The sequence below is a fragment of the Onychomys torridus genome, chromosome 1, assembly GCF_903995425.1.
Source record: "Onychomys torridus chromosome 1, mOncTor1.1, whole genome shotgun sequence".
NCBI classification, from domain to species: Eukaryota; Metazoa; Chordata; class Mammalia; order Rodentia; family Cricetidae; genus Onychomys; species Onychomys torridus.
Window position 1 is genome coordinate 142,312,884 of NC_050443.1, and position 19,610 is coordinate 142,332,493.

Sequence of the window (19,610 nt, forward strand, 5' to 3'; positions counted from 1 at the left end):
GCAAATGTGTTTTTGCTTAATGGTTTCCCACCATTTCCTAGAGGTTCTTCATTCTTTTACATTCTTTTTTAAAGCGACTTTTGAGAAGCGCTGTTCTCAAATTCTGAAATTTCTTCTTCTGGCTGGTATGGAAGCTTCCTTTGTATATTTCATGTCACCAGTTGAAGGTTTTACTTCCAAGCTTTCTTATTGGTTCGTGTGTGTGTGTGTGTGTGTGTGTGTGTGTGTGTGTGTGTGTGTGTGTGTGTATGATTTGTCTTTGGTGAACTTCTCATTAATACGCTGAGTTGTTTTCCTTATTTCTTCATACCGCTTATCTCTTTCATGTCTCTCTGGGCTTCCTTACGATTGTTGCTTGATTTCTTTTTCAGGCATTTCATTGGTTTCTTTCATGGAGACCTATTTCTGGATAGTTCTTTTTCTCCTTGCAGGTATCATGTTTCCATGTCTTGATGATCTCTGCACATCTGGTGTAACATTCTATTTCTTCAAATTTCATAAACTAGCTCTGTAGGAAAAGACATTTTTTGTTTAGATGAGGTATAGACACCAGCTGGATGGGTACTTTTGAGTTTGGCTAGAGTGGGTCCCAAAGCAATCTTGGTGGTTCCTTTGTCTTTGATTGATGTCAGCAGTGTCTGTGTAATATGGGTCCATGAGACAGGCTTCTGAATGTGTCCTGGGACTCTACAGAGATGGGCCCTGAATATATAGAGGCTGCAGTGGCAGCTTCCAAAGCTGTGGTGATATGAGATGTGGGGAGGAAAGGACCATCTTGAGGTCCTTGGGATGGATTGCAGCAGCAGCAGTAGCAGCCCTCCCTGTTTAGCCACACCACGTGAACGAGACTGTCTCCAGGTTCTCAGGATATGCGTGGGAGATGCTGGGCCTGAACCATAGGATGGGATTGGACCTTCCTTGACTCCACAGGATGAGCACATAGGTACTAGCATCTGCAGCACACACACAAGCAACTTTCTAGCATTCATTTTGTGAATTATCAAATCTGCATTTGCTTCCCAGCCTTGTTCTCATTTGCCTAAGATCGAATACCCATGCAGTACCAGAGGGGATGAGACTCTGACACAGGTGTGCTGTGACTGTGTTTCCTTTTGCCTCTCATGTGTCATTGGCCAGATTTTGCCTCTGATGTATTCCTTAAAAGTGAAAGCTATTATCTAATTTCTTTTTACTTTTCAAATTTCTTTTACCCAGGGAGAGGCATACCAGGCTTTCTCTTTTGGGTCGCCACCCAGCTCCCATATTATGACACAGAGACCTAATATTAGTTATGAATACTCAGCCTAGCTTAGGCTCCTTTCTGGCTAGCCCTTTTAACTTAACCTATTTCTCTTTATCTGCCTTTCACCTCGGGGCTTACCTTTCCTTCTGTATGTCCTGCCTTTCCTTCTGTATGTCCTTCCTGCCTTTCCTTCTGTATGTCCTGCCTTTCCTTCTGTATGTCCTTCCTGCCTCTCCTTCTGTATGTCCTGCCTCTCCTTCTGTATGTCCTGCCTCTCCTTCTGTGTGTCCTGCCTCTCCTTCTGTGTGTCCTGCCTTTCCTTCTGTGTGTCCTACTCTGTGTCTGCTAGCTGACGGATGCCTGGCTGGCCCCAGGCATCTCCCTTTCTTTCTCCCTCATTCTCTCCTCTTTTTCCTCTCATTCTTCTTCATCCTACATTTCTCCTCCTATTTATTCTCTTCCTGCCAGCCCTGCCTGTCCCTCTCCTGCCTAGCTAGTGGCTGTTCAGCTTATTAGAACAATCTGATGCCTTAGGCAGGCAAGATGAAACAAATACAACACATTTTTACATAATTAAACAAAGGCAGCAGAAACAAAAGTAACACACCTTTACACAGTTGAAGTAATATTCGCAGCATAAGCAAATGTAACACATCTTTGTCCAGTTAGTAATATTCCAAAAAAGGGAGTTTGAAGGTAACAAAAGATTTTGAAGCAGGCATTTAAATACTTTTGTTTCATTTTGGTAAGGGCTGGGTCTGTTTAAAGGTGTTTGTGCATGCTTGCCTTGGTCTGCAAGTGGAAATGTGTAGCTCTGTGTGTTAAAAGAACTTCACTAGGGCCCAAGTTAGAACCCTCACAGGAAAATAGATTTCTAGAGCTCAAGATGAGCCATGAATGTTCTACACAGCAAAGTAGAGGGACACTACATCAGAGGCTGCCTCACTTCTGACCACTAAAAGAAATCATCCCAAGGGGGCAGTGAGCAGTGTTACCACATACCTTCTTACAGTGCAGGTTGGAAGCGGTATAACCAGGGTACCACACTGAAGTCATCTGTCCATGCCTCCCTTTGATAAGCCCCTATCTACTTTGAAGACCTAAGCCAAGACACCTCTATGATAATGGATCCCTGTGCTTAAGAGTTCTTGGGGATGAGGCATACACATAAAGAAGTTTTAATACAAACCACAGCACACTCCATAGGTGAGATATGAGCTATGATTGGCATCTAGGCAATCCCAGTGACAGGTGTGCATCTCAACTGAACATTGAATGTGAAGCCAGGATAGGAAGGGAAGCTATGGATGTAGGAAATTCACCCAAGCCTGTGCATGGGCTGAAGGTCAATGTGGGGGCCGTAAAAGCTTTTATCAAGGGTGTGACCAGCAGACCCGTGTTCTCCTCTTGCCCAGTATTCCCTGTTGGGAACACAGCACTAATCACACCCATCTTACTATGGGTCTGGGTTCCATCTTCCACATCCCTGCCCACTATCCACATAGCCTGTCTTCCCACATCACTGAAGGACAGTCTGGTGCCCACAGGGTGGTAAGGAATCTACTTGTAGAATATTGGAGTGGAAAATAAAGAAATGGGAAATATGGGGCTGTCTCTCAGGTAGCTCCATCTGAAGATGTCCATGACCCTGAAAGCACGCAGTTCAAGAAAACCCAATTGCAGTGTCTTCTCTAAGGCTCAGAGGGAACCTTTGGGACAGAGACAATTACTTTGGGGGAAAAAAATCAAGCCACAAATATCAAAAGAAGCCTTTTCAATGTGAAAACCTGGGAAGATTTAAGGCATTAAATTCTCATCTTTTCCCACATTAGTTTTGAGTTGGCCAAGCAGTGCTAAATCTTATTGCACCCAGCAGCTCTCCTGGGCAATGACTGGAAAATGGTAGAAGCTTCCTTTGAAAGGCATGCAAAGCTGCTTTATTATGGCCAGGGGCCAGGGGGCCTGGGATACTTTGTATCTGCTGTCACCTTAGGCTTGCCCTCCTGCCTTGACTGTGGTGACATATGTCTCCACATCACCATGTTAAGGGGCTCATGGGCCCTCAACTCCCTGCTTAAAATCAAGTGATAATATGCCCGGAGACAGGGTCGCATAACTTCTTAGCTAAATAGCACATTTCACTGTGTCGTCTTTTGGTGTTCCCTGGATTTCTTGTAATTCAGACTTTTTGGGAAAAGTCCCCTCCTCCCCCCCAGTTTTCAGTAATGCCCACTGAAGTTCTCTTGTCTCTTAACATGCCCTGTTCCCCAGAACCACTTCACTGTTTGTGAAACATTCTCCTTACCTGTGCAAAAAGAGCCTCCTGATGCCTTGTGCCCTAACTTCCCCCAAAGGGGCCAGCTGCAAAACGTCAGGTTACATAGGTGTTCCTTTCCTTGGGTCAGGATTTCACCCTGGCTCTCATCCCCATACTGGGAGAATATGTCCTGCATGGTTTCTCTCATGTTGCACGTGGGCTCTCAGATCTATCACCCATAGCTGGGAAGCACCTCACCCTTGCACCCCAGTGTCATCACTACAGAATTGGTAACCATCTCTGAGGCCCACCCAAAGGTTTCCTCATCTCCCAAGATTTCAGGAGCACACCAAACTTTCTGGTATCATGTGGGAGTGTTTCTGGGCCTGTATTTGTCCCATTGCTTGCTTACTTGGTCATTCATTCAGCATGTACTTAGGGGGGGTACTTGCTGTGTTCTGTTAACAAACCAAGGTTTTGTGTTCATGGCTTAGCATCCGCCTGTGCCCACCCACCAAGGCACCAGCAAGCACACTAACACAGGGACCATGCTCCCCAAACCTGCTTTTCTAAACCTTATTTTCAACCCTGTCATTTGAAAAAGGATTTCTAAACTATGCTGACATGGTCCAAAACAGTATGGCTTGAATGTTGAAATGTCTCTGAATTTTCCATGGCCTATGAATTAAGAAAGACAACATGTAGACATCTGTGCTGACATGGAAAGTGCAATGGGCAGGTGTAGTTCTCTTTTCCATTCAGAGTGTCTTAGGCAGGTAACTTAAACATTGGCATTCTAAGTATTTGTAACTTTCACTAAGGAAAAAAAAACCATATTGTATAATACACCTTTACGTTTGATGCCTACCAAAAGTCCAAACTTCCTTAAAATGTCAGCTTAACAGAAGAAAAAGTCCCAAAGCTGTGGAACTCCTTTGTAGAGATGGGGTTGAAAGCTCACATGGCCAGGTCTGCTCAGTGCAGTGGGAGGAAGCGACTCCCACTGCAGCGCCCCCTCGGGGCAGTTCTGTCTTTATGCCACTTGGTATCCCGTCCCTGGGTCTCACTGTCTGTCCCTCTTGCTGTGTTCCAGTCTCCTTCTCCTGGCAGTTCCTCACCCCTGGGTGCTGAGTCCTCAAGCATAGCCCTTCATCCCGGTGACCCCACGGAAGCCTCCACAAATAAAGAGGTAGGGCCCCATCTTCCTCCCTGATGCCTGTTTTGCTTCACCCCAATAATGCTTTATGTTTTCACCTCCACCTACCCTGAGGAGATGTATTTCTTCTCCTTATGTGAAGATTGTCACTGAAAGCCAGGATTGATCTGTCCAGTTTGGTGGTCACTGGCCACAGGTGTCTGGTAGTTATTGAATATGAGAATTTGCATCCTGAGACATACCACTTGCATTCTAGGTGTTCAGTGCTGTCTGTAGTTGGTTACAGAACTTTTGTATCACAGGAAGTTCTACAGGACACTGGCCCTCAAAAACTATCTGCCAGCATCTTTTCCGGAGCTTTCTCTGATGAGGCAATGAGCCACCTCTGCATTGTCAGGGGTACTCACTAGCCCCAGATGCCCATAGAGATCTTGGAACATGGCCAGTAGGACTGGAGAACTAAAATTCTTATTTTCACTATAGGCTAGAAGCTACTCAACACAGAGGTTGTAAGGTGTCTCTTGGGGACAAGTTCTGTGTTTGCCTCACTCATGGGGGACACACTGAACTCTGACAGAGCTCTTAAGTCACAAGCTGTAGCTAAGATTTCTGGGGCCTGACAAGGGCAGGTGTTTTCCCTGAGTGGAGCCACTTCCTCCTTTAGCACCCACGTTCTCTTGTCCCAAGATGATGGGCTGCCTATTGGGTGTCCACACCACGTGACCATTTCCCCGCAGAGGGATTGTGTAGGTGCAAGATGCTCCTTCGTCGGCACAGAGATGTGGTGAAGAGGTACATCTCATGCTCCTCACTGTGCTGACAGGTTTATGTTAAATTCAATGAGGAAAAGAAAAGAAGCGTTTCACCTGAATAACAGATTGTTTCTACAATATATCCTATTTATGAGAGGGAGGTATAGTTTAGTAAACAAAGTTTTTCTAGAAATATCTTTTCTTCTCATCTGGTCTATTGTAAGTGACAGGACCATAGTTTCTGCTGGCCCCTTTTGCCATTACTTTTTACTTTTATTCAGAGCACATGATGGGTAAGAAGGAAAGAGTGATTGCTTACCAACAACAGTAACAGACATTATCATTTATTAAGCATTTGTGGTATTTCAGTCACCAGGCTGAGCAAGTCACAGACTGAATCTCATGGGAGCCTTTCAGTGGTTCTGGGGAGTGGATATCACTGCCCTCATGTGTTAATTCTGAAAGACAGAGCTTGGGTACCTTAGGCTACACAGCTCAGAAGTGGCCAGCCATGGTTTGAATCTGAAGTCCTGTCAGCCCAGGCTCTGAACTGCCAGGGTCTACTACACCTGATGTGGAAAGTGTGTGAGGTCACACTCCCAATTGTCATGCCTATGGACTCTGTACAGATTCATGTGACCCCTGACAAGCCTTGAAGTCTCAGCTTTAATTTCTCATGTTGCTGTGTAGCCCAGCCTGCCCTGACTTGAACGCACAATCCTCTTGCTTCTTCCTATCTAGTGCTGGAATGGCAGGTGTCCCCTCAACATCCAGCCTAGTCCTTAATGTCTTAAATGAAACTTTCTTAATTCTTGCTAAGGGTCAACTGATTTTCATTTGAGTCCATGTGTGAGAAGGCAAGTCTAATGGGGTATCTGAATATTAAGCTTTCAATTATGCATCAGCTGTCTAATAGGGGAGGTAGATATGTTAGTCTCCCAATCCCTGCAAGGCTTGGCACACAGCTCTGCATATCTTTAGAAATAATGATGAAAATCCTCATTGTATGCAATAGAGATTCTTTCATTTCACAAAAGTATTTTTAAAGTAATTATCCCAGAATGAAATCAATCTGATCATGAGTGAACAAATGGGGAGTAGTGAATGTTCCAATTGCCTACCATTGCTGCTCTAGAGTAATTCTTCTGTAGCTTCTGCTAACATGGGTTTTAGCATTCAGAGAAGTGTCCTACTAGCCCAAGAAACCTAATCAGCTCTTTAAAGGTACCTGGAGACTAAGCCATTTTGATGATGCTAAGTGACTTCTCATTATTGCTCCCATCCCACCCCCAAACACTGAGAATGAGGGCAGGGAGATGGGTGGGAAATGGTCTTTGGCCCCTGTGAAGAAGCTAGCTGATGCATAGCATGGGCTCTCCTAGCCATACCTTGCCTCATATGCTGTGCATTTTCCCACAATGCATTAGCAGCCAGGAGCTTCAGTTCTTAGTTACCCAAGAGACCCAATTTCTTTGACATAAGGTGTCATGTCATCCCAGTGAGCACATTTGCAGGGAACCTAAAGAAAGTTGCCATATGTGGTCTACCATGCAATTAGTGTGGAATTCCTGACACTGTCCTGAATGATGAGATGCACTGATTTTCAACATCAAACAATTCACATGCCAACATCAGAATCCTCTGCACGTTAACAGAGTGACACCTAATCCTCACCCACAGCCCGCTAATCTAGCCCATCACATACCCCAGGGCGTGATGTCATCTAACAGGTCGGTGTACTGAACAGATGTCCTTCTCCAAAAATCATGTTTAAATGGTCACATGCCCCCATGGTAAATTTTGGCCATGCAAACCCTACCTTTTGCCCATTTTAGGTGCTTACATTTGAACCCGAGGTGTCTTCTGATGCCCCACATATTTCACCTTATAAGTTCTGATACCATTTAAAGCAGACATGAATTCTCTGCTCATCTCTCATGGAGAGCCATTCCAGCATGTGTGCTTATGTAAAGAACCTATGGCAAGCTTTGCTAGCATATAAACTTGTGGCCAGAATCTAGAATGCATCCAGCTCACCCCATCCAGTACTGCTGTTGAGGCTGACACATAAAGAAATGCCTTCCATTCTCATTTTAAAGAAATATAAATTCATGATTTACAGAATGAAATTTTTCAGCTTAAGTGAATCAGTGAGAGATTAAAAGGTACAAGAGTTCGTTTTACTTTTAATAGATACCCTTGTGTCAAAGATCTAAAGGAAACTCTCTGGGAAATCTACTCTCAGAGCACACAGCCATGCTATTAGTACATTTAGTAATCAATAGTTTTTCACGTGGAATAAATTCTTAAAATGTACAGTCTAGACTTTATTGCTGATTATACTTTTTAAAAACTGACAAGTACTTCTCTGAAATGTAGGGGGACTTTGATCACTTCAAACTTTAGTGGGGAATTCTGGGTTTTAGGTAACCTTAACAGGAAATGCCTATATTTATCTACCTTCACTCTTTATAAAGAAAAATCATTGATAACTGGTTAACAAATGTCACTGATGATGTATTTCTTTTTTATGTTGCATGGACACTTGTGCTAATGCATATTTCATCATGCTCTGCCCTTTTTGAAACCTCTTTGTCTTAATTACAGTCAAGAAAAAGCTTGGCTTCATTCCCAACCTATGTTGAAGGTAAGTGCTAAAGAGAAACTACTGAGTACTGGGGTCACTCATGAATCTTTTAGTATTTGGAGACACTGGATGGAAAACAAATTAGGGGGAAAGATCACAAACCTGCTAACTCTGGGTATCTTAGACTGGAAGTATAATAACTGAATCCTTGGTTCTTGCTGTAGACCAAGGGTAGAGACTGGGGCTAGCCAAGCGGTAAAGCTATGCCCCAGGCATGTTGTGAAGGTCCTGACTGACTGCCCACTTCTGTGTTTTGACTTCAACCTTAGTTGTTGAAAGTGAGTAAGTTTGTACCCTGGCCATCAGCTTCTCATGGGGAGCAACTCAAGGTGAAGTAGACCATTAAAACAAAAATCACTTCAGATTAGCCCTACAAGAGGGAAAGTAAAGTGTTTCTACTTCAAGTTGTCTCATTTCTAGAACCTGAGGTTTCAGAGTAGGTTATATTTTAGTCTCCTCAGAACTGTCATTCAAGTCCAAGAAAATTCATATTTTACTTGCAATTAAAATGTCTGTCTTTAGTGAGCCTGTTGCATGTAACAGTCACAAACATGCTTTAATTTGGGGTGTGGATTATAGGTGATTGTGATTAGAATCAGACGTCCCTCTATTTAAAACAGAGATTTAATTTAGTGAGCTGGTGTGTGAGAACAGAAAAATCTGATTTTCCTTGGGATTTATCTCAGTGTGAAGCATCATGATCTGTCCATTGGCATGATTGGCAGCCTGGGACCATGGCTTTGCAGTGACATTATGAATTTGCAAAGTTGGAGTCTGATGCCATTATAGGAATGAAATATCCCATTTTCCTGATGTAGGAAATGTGACTCCTCCATCACAGACCAAACAGGGGAGGAAATTTTGAGTAGGTAGAAAGGAAATAGGCAGCATCAGGAAATGCTGTTTTCCATTACTGCAGCTCTCTGTTCCTCTAACCATTTATTTACCCAAGCAGACATACAGTTTATAGATACATATGCCAGGCATGAAAGTCAAAGATGAGTATGACATGGCCCTTGTGGCCAAAAGCTCATGCTGCAATCCCCAGGACTATGTTGTGGGTGGGGAATTGTTTCACTTAAGGTCTCACACATGCCAGACAAGTACCCCATAGGCAAGCTTTGAACAGACTGTCTTCCTGCCTCAGCCTCCCAAGCAACTTGGATTCCAGGCCTGGCTAAGAGACATTTTTTTTTTTTTTTTTTGCTGTTGGACTTTGATTCATATTCAAGTAAATCCATCATTTCGCATAGTAAATGACTCTAAGATGTCTTAGACTAGCAGGTCGACCACATATGTAACCAGTGAGCATGGGGATTAGCATGCAGCACCCAGGATGTGGTCCCCCCATGACATCATTCACTCTCCGTGGCTCTATGTTGTTGCAGTTCCTGGACCTTGTGACCCTGAAGACTTGATCGATGGAATTATTTTTGCTGCCAATTACCTTGGCTCCACTCAGCTGCTCTCAGACAAAACTCCTTCCAAAAATGTGCGCATGATGCAGGCCCAGGAAGCAGTAAGCCGCATCAAGGTGAGAGGTCTGCACGGGCTGAGGGGTGGTGGGTGGCTGGAGGCACCTGAGCAGTCAACAACCCACAGCTCAGAGAGCAGACTAAGATGCTGTAAGCCGGACTTATTCCTGCCTAGCTAAAAGCCTGAGCCTCTACATATAAACACTGTTCAGGCTGATCTTGAGAATAAACACATATGGCCGTGGACCTTGCTCTTTATGCCTCTAAGGTGAGATTCCAGTCCTGGCTTTCTGCTGACAGCTAGAGGCTCCTGATTGGAGCAGTCCTCTGTTAGACTCCATTAAAACTGTCTTGCTTCCAGTAAAATGAATGACCAAATCTTACTTGAGTAGTCTGAGGAAGTCAGCCTTAACCTATTTGAATTAGTTTTATCAAGACTTAAAAGGAAAACGTCAATTGGATACATCAAGAAACAATTTCATCTAGTTTCAATAATTCACAAGTAGATTGAGCCACTCAAAATCAGTCTGGAAATGTGGGACTCTAGAATCTCCACCATAATGCCACCTAGAATTATAGAAAAACCAGAGCAGCAGGGACACTAAGCATTCATTCGTGCTATCCAAATGCCCTTGTGCTGTCAGATGAAACACACTCAGGGAGCCAGCATCACTGCATCAACCTAGAACCAGAAAACTGAAACTCACCTATTTATTTTTCTAGTTTCAGCAACTTAAAACTGAATCTTCTCTGCCCCTCTCCTGTGGTTCCATACAACAGCCTGGTGCTGGTGTGGTTCCATAGTGTGAGCAAAGGACAAGAGAAGGCAGTGAGAGGCCTTTATCTGTTGAGAAAAGACAACCCTTGAGTACTCTTATGTAGGACTGTGGGAGAAGGTAACAGTTGAAGTGAGTCCCTTACCCCTAACCTCAATAGCTCAGAGGAAATCAACCAGCCAGTAGAGGCACCAGGTGTGTCAGGAAGAGGATGTCAGATGAGGAATACCACAGGAGTATCCTAGAGGCTGAAGGGAAGGGAGGTCCCTGACCTGAGAGAAATGATTTAAAAGGAATCAAGATTTACTGTGGCTCACGGTTGCAGGGGCCTTAGTCCATGGCTGGTTGGGTGTGGTTTCTGGGGCTGTAATGAAGCAGAATAATGAGGCCAAAGAGCATGGGGAGCAACATTGCTCACCTCATGGAGACGGACAGAACTGCATGCCGATCCTCTCCTCAAACACCCTCACCAGCACCCAGACGTATACTTACTACTTGGTGTCCCTCAGATCAATCAAGAATCAGGTTGACGAGTAACCATCATAAATTCATCTCTGCTCAACTCAACACCCTAAACACATCTTCTCAGGCCATAATTAATCTCCAAATGAAGAAAACAGTAAGATATAGCTGCTTAATAACTTTTCCAAATCTCCCCTGGCCCAAACAAACTCTCACCCATGAGCTCCTGTGAAAAGCAAGTTAAACATGCCCAACATATAATCATATAACTAACATCCTCAATCCAGCAGGGAAGAGTAAAAAAATGACAAGCCCAGCACTAACAGAATCGTGTCACATCTGAGGAATGTGGTGGCATAATATGAGCTTCCAAGGCCCTGGGCAGCCTCGCCAATTATAGCCCACATGGTTTGTCTCAGATGGCTGCATTCACTGCCTGGAGCTTCAGTGGCATATACTTCCTGTTCTTGCATCAGATTTACTGGGACCTCCATTTCATCTCTGTCTTTACCTTCACATTTTCATGTGCCAAGAGGGCTCCCCCGAAACCAGTATCACATGGAAAACACCAGTGTCTGGCACCAGCTCCAGCAGTAGGTAGACCTCCTCAGATCATGGCTGCAGGAACCTCTGAATATCTGGGCAACTGAGCAAGCAGAATGATTCCTATGATAATAACTTGTAGGCATCTGTATGCATGCGGGGCACCCGAGCAGCCTTCTCTTTCCAAGGAGAGTCTTTCAAGTCAGTTTACATTTTTATATCATGAAGCCTGCAGTAAGAAAGATCTTGCTGATTCCTGAGGTGATTTCAAGGCATCTTTCTGTCCTATACCAAAGTCCTTCTCTCTTTTTGGAGGGTACTTTTTAGAACCCATGCCTTCTGTAACCTCAACTTTTCATGGACTTTGAATCAAACTATAGGTTTTCACATCTTTCCACCCTGCTTCTGCTCCCTGTTCAAACTGTAAACCTGACCAAAAGCAACAGCAGTGTCCATGCAATAGCCTAAATGGTAGCTGTCTTAAAATCCCCTTCGCCAGATTTAAAGAGAACATAACACAAAGTCTCGGGATAGAGACAAAATGTAGACAAGTTATTTGTCAAAACACAACACGAATGGCCTCTAGTCCAACTCCAGATAAATTCCTCATTTCCATTCGAAACCCCATGAGCAGTTTTTACTCTCTGTGGTGTACTGATCTGAGCTCTAACCATCATCACCCCTGAAGGCCCTGGTGAGAGAATTCTGGGAACTCTAACACATGTTTCCAAACTTCTCTTCCCACAAACTGCTCATGAAGACTTCTGAGCCATGTAGTCAGGTAGTCCCAAAGACAGCACCTATCCTAGTACCAAATTTCTGTTCCTTTGTAAGTTGCCATGACAAGTACTTGAGATGCAAGATTGGTTTGGGTTCACAGCTGCAGAGGCCACTGTCAGCTAACTGTTGTTTCTGGGCTGGGGTAGAAAAGAGCATCATTGCAGAAGAGCAAAAAGGAGCCGAGCTGCTTGCCTCATGGCAGCTGGAAAGCAGACAGGCGGCAAGTGCTTGTCTATGCTGAAAGCCTAATCTGCTAGTTTCCACCCACATCAATCAAGACTGACCATTACAGCCAGTGTGCCAGCATGCACCTGCCGTTGCCATGCTCAGGAGGCTAAGACAGGGAGATTGTTAGTGTGAGGCCAGCCTGGGCTGTATCACAAGTCCTGTCTCTAAATAAAGATGAAGCCCTGGAGCAGATGCCCACTCACTCTGCATTTCCACGGGATGCTGTGATGCTCGCTCCTCTCATCATTAAGTAGCTCTCCATTGTACCTGCTGCTGGAGCTCCCATGTGTCAGTCACTCTTTTGACAACTTTGCTTGTAAAGCAAACGCTTCTCTCCTGAACTTGGAGCGAGCCTCTCCCTTAACTACCAAAAGTAAGCTGAGACTTTTAAGTCACCGTTGATATATTAGGAATTAAGGTGTGTGACCCCAAGGATAATTTTCAGCTGCCTCTAAAGTGAGTATTGTCACAATACTGATTGCAGTCTTGATTTTGAGTCTGGCTTAGCAGTTATTCCACATGTCAGGGATCCATTCAGCCACTTCATCTGGGACACAGACTCCTTGCCTGTGCCTTGAGACCCTTCCATGATGTACATATCTCATCTTCAAATGAGCTTCTCCAGGATAATGGAAAGCAGGAAGATCAGTTCTTTTAAGAGAAGCTCCTTCTCCTCACAGACATGCATCTTGCCCCAACTCCCATTGGGACAGTACCACAAAAGCTAAGCAGAAGTTTGACCTTCACTACTAAGTGATGCTATCGGTAGAACGTTGCCAGATCCTTTCTGAGCTGCCCAAGCGTAGTGGGTTAGTCAGCCTTCCACCACTGTGACAAATACCTAAGATAAACACAGGAAAAGGGGTTTATTTGGGGTCATACTTCTACAAGTGTTACCTCATAGTCACTAACCTGTGTTGCACGGGGCCAGTAGGTCCAGTACAACATTGGGAAGTTCATGGTAGAGGAGGCTGCTCACTTCATAGTGGCCAGGAAGCAACGAGAAAGGAGTTAGGGTCCCAATAACCTAACTCCCTTCCACTAGACCCATCTCCTAAAGGTCCCACCACCACCTCCCAAAAGTACCACAGGCTGATGACCAAAACTTTACATGGACCTTTAAAAGAACATTCCAGAGCCAAGTCACAGCAGTTGGCCCAATTCCTTTTGTTTGCTTCACCCAAAGAGATACATTAATGCCAAGAATTTCCCTGTGGCCTTTTCCCCCATAGTCTTCTCCATCTTAATTTAATACCTCCCCAGCACAGTTCTTGAGATAATGCACAAATCTCTTAAGAAAAACAAGCTAGTTTTCAAATGGAGTCTAGACTCTAAGGGGGACAAGTCTGCAAAGTACATAGCATTAAGTCCCTTGGGCGAGTGGTGCTATCCACTTCTGCCAGGCTAAACATACTCTGGAGACCTGCCACAGGCTGTCTGATGACTTCCTGACAGACAGGAACTAGCCCTGCAAGATGTGCCTGGGAGTGAGTAGAGACATCTCTTGCTATCACATAACACAGGTCCTTTCCAGAGCTGGAACCAGGTATGTTCCACACTCTGAAACCATCCAGAGCAAAGCTACACATGAGAATTGTATCAAAATACCAAGTTCTATGGCCAGGGCCACTTAGGTGATCTTTCTAGAACTAACCAGTCTGACTTTAAGGGTTACTGGAGACTTCCTGCAACAGAAAACTGAGCGTTGCCTCAAGGTTAGTTGCTTATAGATTGTAGCTAATCACGTCCCTTATTTGGGGTCCATTGTCTATTCACCCCCTGACAGCTTTGGATTCCCACATATGGGTATCTGTGTCTCTCCACTTCTCTTAGGGCACTTGAGAAGGGTCCAGATGGCTGGGGGAGGGGTGTGGCAGGCAATACATCCTCTGGACAGGAAGCAGCACCCATGGGGAACAGCAGCATCCCTTCAGCAGCTCCCCTGGCACCTGCTTTCTTGCCTACATAATGGGGGCTGACAGTGTGGTTTTTCCTTTCAGTCTAGCTCCCTCATGAAAAAGCAGACCCTTTACTCTGAAACTCCCAATCAGCCAGCACCCAAAAATCCCACAGCTCAGTTAAACCTAAAATTAGATGGCATTTTCAAAACATGCAAGTAGCCAACTGATAATAAATATGGTTCAAACCTGCCCAGAGCAGAGTGGGTATTTGAAAAACATGTATTTATCTTTTACAAGTAAATTGATGTAATGTTAGGAATTCACTATGAAGTGGTAAAATTAAATGGTTACATTTCACTTACAGCTTATAAGTATCATTTTACAATGTACTTCCGCAGGCTGGAAGGAACTGCTTGCCTGTCAATAAATCTTTTCTGGTTTGTGTTCCTCTTATATCCATCTAAATGCTTGTCAGAATGACACTGCACACAGCCAGAAGCCTTTTCTCATTTTAAGTAGAGATGATTGTGTAGTCCACCCCGCCTAGAAAGCAGCTGAGTTGGGAGCTGGCTCAGACTTCTGGCAGGCAGTGGAAAGTTGCATCCCCAGAAGTCCAGTGGGCTCCAGAGCACTGTCATGGAGCCTACCCATGCTTGGAGTCACACTGGGAATTTTGAAGGTTACAGTTTACCAAACATTCCTGTTCTGCTGGGTGATGTCTGTCACACAGCTGTGGGCCAGGCTTGGAGTCACACTGGGAATTTTGAAGGTTACACTTTTTCCCAAGACAAGGTTTTCTGTGGGTAGCCCTGACTGTAGCTGTTCTGGAACTTGCTCTGTAGACCAGGCTGGCCTGGAACTCACAAAGATCTGCCTGCCTCTGCCTCCCGAGTGCTGGGATTAAAGGCGTGTGCCACCACCCGGCAGTTACTTTTTCTTTAACAACAACATTTAAACAGATTTATTTGCCAAATGGAAAGAGAATTTAGATTTGTGTTTAACCAGATGTTCTCATAGATAGATTGAGACACACACAGACAGAGACAGAGAGAGTAAGAAAGAGAGAGATCTAAGACTTTGGTTTAAAAGGCTGTTTCTATGGAGACTTTTGTGATAGGCACTGTAGAAGTAAAATTTAACTCATACCAATCTTAAACCTTGAGAAACTGGCACTCCAGTAAATGCATCAAAAAAAAAAAATTTAGGTGATTCCACTGCATGGCAGATGGAAGATCTGAAGACAAAACCCTGTTCTGTCTATCAAGATACAAGGAGCAAAGCCAGTCTGAACAGCAGCAGCAGGATTAGAACTCCCTGCTGTCACTGTCCCCAACACTGGTTGGTGCCTTCAGGTGTCCTTCCTTTCTGCCTTTGCCACTCATCATCTGTTAGAAGAAAGGCTCTCCTTGCAGGAAGTGTGCATGCTGTGTAATATTTCCGTCTCAGAGACCCTAGACACATTCCACTGCCCTAGCTCAGTGTGTAGCTGCCTCAACGACCTAACTAAGCCCATCAGAGTAACTGACTTCAGCTAGATACTTTATCATGGTGCAGAGCAGACCCCTCAGGAGCAAGTCATCAACAAACATCCTCTGAGGCCATTTACCATGGTGACCTGTTTAAAGATTCATCCTGCACCAGAACTGAAGGTGATGCACACTCAGATGCCTGCTACCGACCGGACATGGTGATTGCCCTGCTGCCTTGCCCACCAGACTGTGCTGAGGTAGCCTTGAAGAGCTCTAGGACTCCAGATGTCACCAGGTGGGCAAGACTAAAGAGGTCTTAAGGGGACCTTGACCCTATTCCTGCCAGGACCTACTACTCCTCAATCACTGGAGTCCAGGGGTGGAAAAGAAAGGTAAAGCCTCAGCCATCATCCTGGTCCTGGACATGCAAGGCTAGGAGGGGCTGAGGCCCTACTCCAGGACAGGCTCTCAGAAGCCAGCAGAGGAGAGTGCCACAGCTGATGTCACCCCACCTATCTACTTCCTGATGTCCTCACACCTTATCTGATAGGAAGTGCTGGATATCATCATCTGATAAGTCAGGACTGGCTAGCATCACCATAGAGGTAGGCTGTGGTTCCATCATCCTCTCCCTGTACAGTGTTGAGCCAAAACAAAGACTTCAGGTCCCTTGTCACTACTAGGGCTGCGTGTACCTAAGGCCCTTAAGAGTAGCAGAGCTGACATCAGTAGCTGAAAACACACGGCTGAGAGGGTGGGCACCATGCCCTCCATGGGAAGATTGGCCACACAGCATCTCAGACACTCTACTGTTGACACTGTACTGCCTAAGCTGCTAATGCAGCCTCAACTTGCATAGCCCACAATACTCTGACTCTGACACAGCATGCACAGTGCCCAGTCATGAACTCTAGCCAACAAAGCTGCAGGCAGGCTACAGTACAGTGTCCAACCAGAAATAAAGCCAAATGCCTAACAACTGGACACACTTCAGAAGAAAACTACCTTGAAGACCTCTAAAAGTAGTAGTGATCTGATCCACTAGGTGCAGAAACCTCAGAATAGGGGCAAGTGTACCATGTCCAAAAGGATGTCACTCTGATCAACAAATTCCAAAGAAATAAAAATGGATGAAATGCCTGATAAAGAATTTTAAAATGCAGCTATAAAGAAGCTCAGGGAGATCCAAGAGAATATTGTAAAAGTATCAAATGAAATTCGGAATACAAAGCAGGACAAGAATGAGAACTTCACCAGAGATTTCTAAGAACAACCAGATAGAAACCTTGGAATGAGAGAGAATGCTTAACCAGAAAATACCAACAGACTAGATGAAGTGGAAGAATAGCATCTGAATTTGAATATCCAGTTCAGACCAGAAAAAACACAAATAAACAAACAGAATACCCACAGGAAGAAGGCAGAGGAGGGAGAAAGAGAGAAGAAAACCACACTTGGGGTCTTTGAAAGCCAGGGGGGATCATATATTCCTATAATCCCAGCATCCCTGTAATACTTGGGAGGCTAGTCAGGAGGACTGAGAATTGGAAGACAGCCTGGGCTACTTAGCAAGACTGTCTCATACAAACAAAAAGTGAACTAAATCTTTATAGCACTCTAAAGTGAATAAACATATCATTGATTAAGGACACAGGAAAATTATTTCACGAAATAATACCAGACTTCTCTAATCTTTGGAAAGATAGGATCATCTAGCTATAAGAGGTCTATGGAAAGTCTAATACACATAGCCAGAAAAGATATTCATCCTAGCATTATAGTCAAACTGTAAAAAGCCTGAGAAGTAATTTTACAATCTGCAGTGAAGGAAGGGGCTGGGGGGAACACCCTGCCACCTCAACCTTACACTCATTAAAACAGCAGCAGACACCTCAGCCAAAATCCTCTAGTCTGTGAAGGAATGGAATAGCACATTCCAAGTCCTGAAACAAAAGTCAACCAGAATTACTCTACCAAGCAAGACTACTCTTCAGAAATGGAGAAAAATTAAGACCTTCCAAGACAGGCAGAACTGGTTTATGACAACCAGCCCACCTAAGGGAAACCTGCACACACAGAAGTGAAAGAAAGATAATTACCATCACTGAAGCCTGTGAAAATATGAATCCCCTTGCTCAGACTGGAGTAGACACACAGAAGACAGCAGAGAAGAAGCAAGCATTAGTCAGCCCAACTGACTAATGCTTCCACCACAGTCAGCCCAACAGTAAGACAGGAAGAAAACAAAAATATCCCCACAATGAAAGGAAAAGCGTCAGGGCCTGTAGAGATGCCTCACTGGGGAAAACACTCACCACATAGTATGAAGACCAGAGTTCGGATGCTGAGCACCCATGTAATTGTTTGTCTGTATCCTAGCACCAGGGAAGTAGAAACACGCTCCCCGGGGCAAGCAGGCTAGCTAGACTAGCTGAATCAGTGTGCTGGGTTCAGTTGAGACACCCTGCCTCAGTATATAAGGCGCCTAAGGAAGATGCCCAGTGTCGCCCTCCACCCTCACAACTACATAAATATGTGTGTGCATGCGCCTATCACATACCCATGAGAACATCAAAGTCCATGCCTAACAATGACAGCTCTGATGTAAATGGACTAAATCCTCCAGTTAAATCATAAGGGGCTTGTTTAATGGATTGAAAAAGGTAAGAGCCACCAGTAGCTGCCTGCTAGTAACCCACTTTACAAGGACTGACTGACAGAAACTGAAGGGAAAGATGCAAAATGGTACTCCAGGTGAAGGAAACCTGAAGTAAGCAGCAGTAACTACATATAGGAATAGACACCAAGGCAGTGACCGCGTGATAATGAAGGGTCAAGTCAACAGTAAGATGTAGGTTAATATGCACCCAACGCTAAAGCATCCAGTTTCATACAGAAATATTATGACACATGGAGAGAGGCTCGAATACAGAAATAGTGTGGAATTTCAACACTCTACTTCCGTTAATTAACAGGTCATCCAAACCTCCTCCTAAAGTCAAATTAATACCAGAGTTAAGTTATAATTTAAATCATATGACTTCCCAGACACTTATAGAATAATCCATCCAGTGGCTACAGAACACATTTTCATTCCTCAGTTTAGGATTTCTCTGGAACAGATTATGTATTATGTCACAAATTTAAGAACACTTAAATCATATGCTAGATCCTTTCTGATCACAATGATTGATGAAACTAAAAACCATTAAGAAGTGAAGCTGTCGATGGAGCGTAAGGTGGAGTAACACAGCAGAGGATCACCGAGGAGTTGAGAGCTGAGCTACTGCTTTTCTCACCTTGGCAGTTGATAGCTGCTAGAGGAGGGAAATCAGTCTGGGGGGGGGGTGTATTAGTTATTCTTCTATTGCTGCAACAAAACACTGTGACCAAGGCAACTTACAGAGGGAACATTTCGTTGATTACAGTTACAGAGAGTGTAGAGTCCATGACAGTAAAAGGAAGGCATGGTAGCACAACCAGCTGAGAGCTCCCGTCTCAAACCCTGAGCAGGAGGCAGAGAGCACACTGAATGCCGTGAGTCCTTTGAAACCTCAGAGACTGCACTCAGTGGCACACCTCCTAGTCCTTCCCAAACAGGTCCACCAACTGGTGACCGAGTCTTCAAACATGAGCCTGTTGGGGCCATTTTTATTCAACCCACCCAGGGAGTTTTCCCATGCTCTGTGGATGGCCCCACACTAGTGCATATATGGGCAGCAGTAGTTAGACTTAGTAAGTTAAAAAAAAAAAAATCCACAACCAAAGACATGCAGTTAGGAAGGGAAGCTATTGGGGAAAAGGGGACATTGATTACATTTTCACTGTGCACATAGGTGGACATCTCAACAAATAAAAAAAATATGTAATAGAAATACAACACAACTGTGAGATGCAGTGGACATCTTAGGTTACATTTAT

The 19,610-nt window shown here is 44.4% G+C and overlaps 1 protein-coding gene across 2 annotated transcripts in view; it reads left to right on the top strand.

The window, feature by feature from the left end:
* Positions 1-19,610, top strand: part of Apba1 (amyloid beta precursor protein binding family A member 1) — a 73,797-nt gene that overhangs the window by 25,948 nt on the left and 28,239 nt on the right. For both annotated transcript variants that reach the window (XM_036208018.1, XM_036208028.1), the window contains exons 2-4: positions 4,594-4,689; positions 8,016-8,055; positions 9,444-9,589. In XM_036208018.1, the coding sequence (XP_036063911.1) occupies positions 4,594-4,689; positions 8,016-8,055; positions 9,444-9,589 (282 nt within the window). The remainder of the gene's footprint in view (positions 1-4,593; positions 4,690-8,015; positions 8,056-9,443; positions 9,590-19,610) is intronic.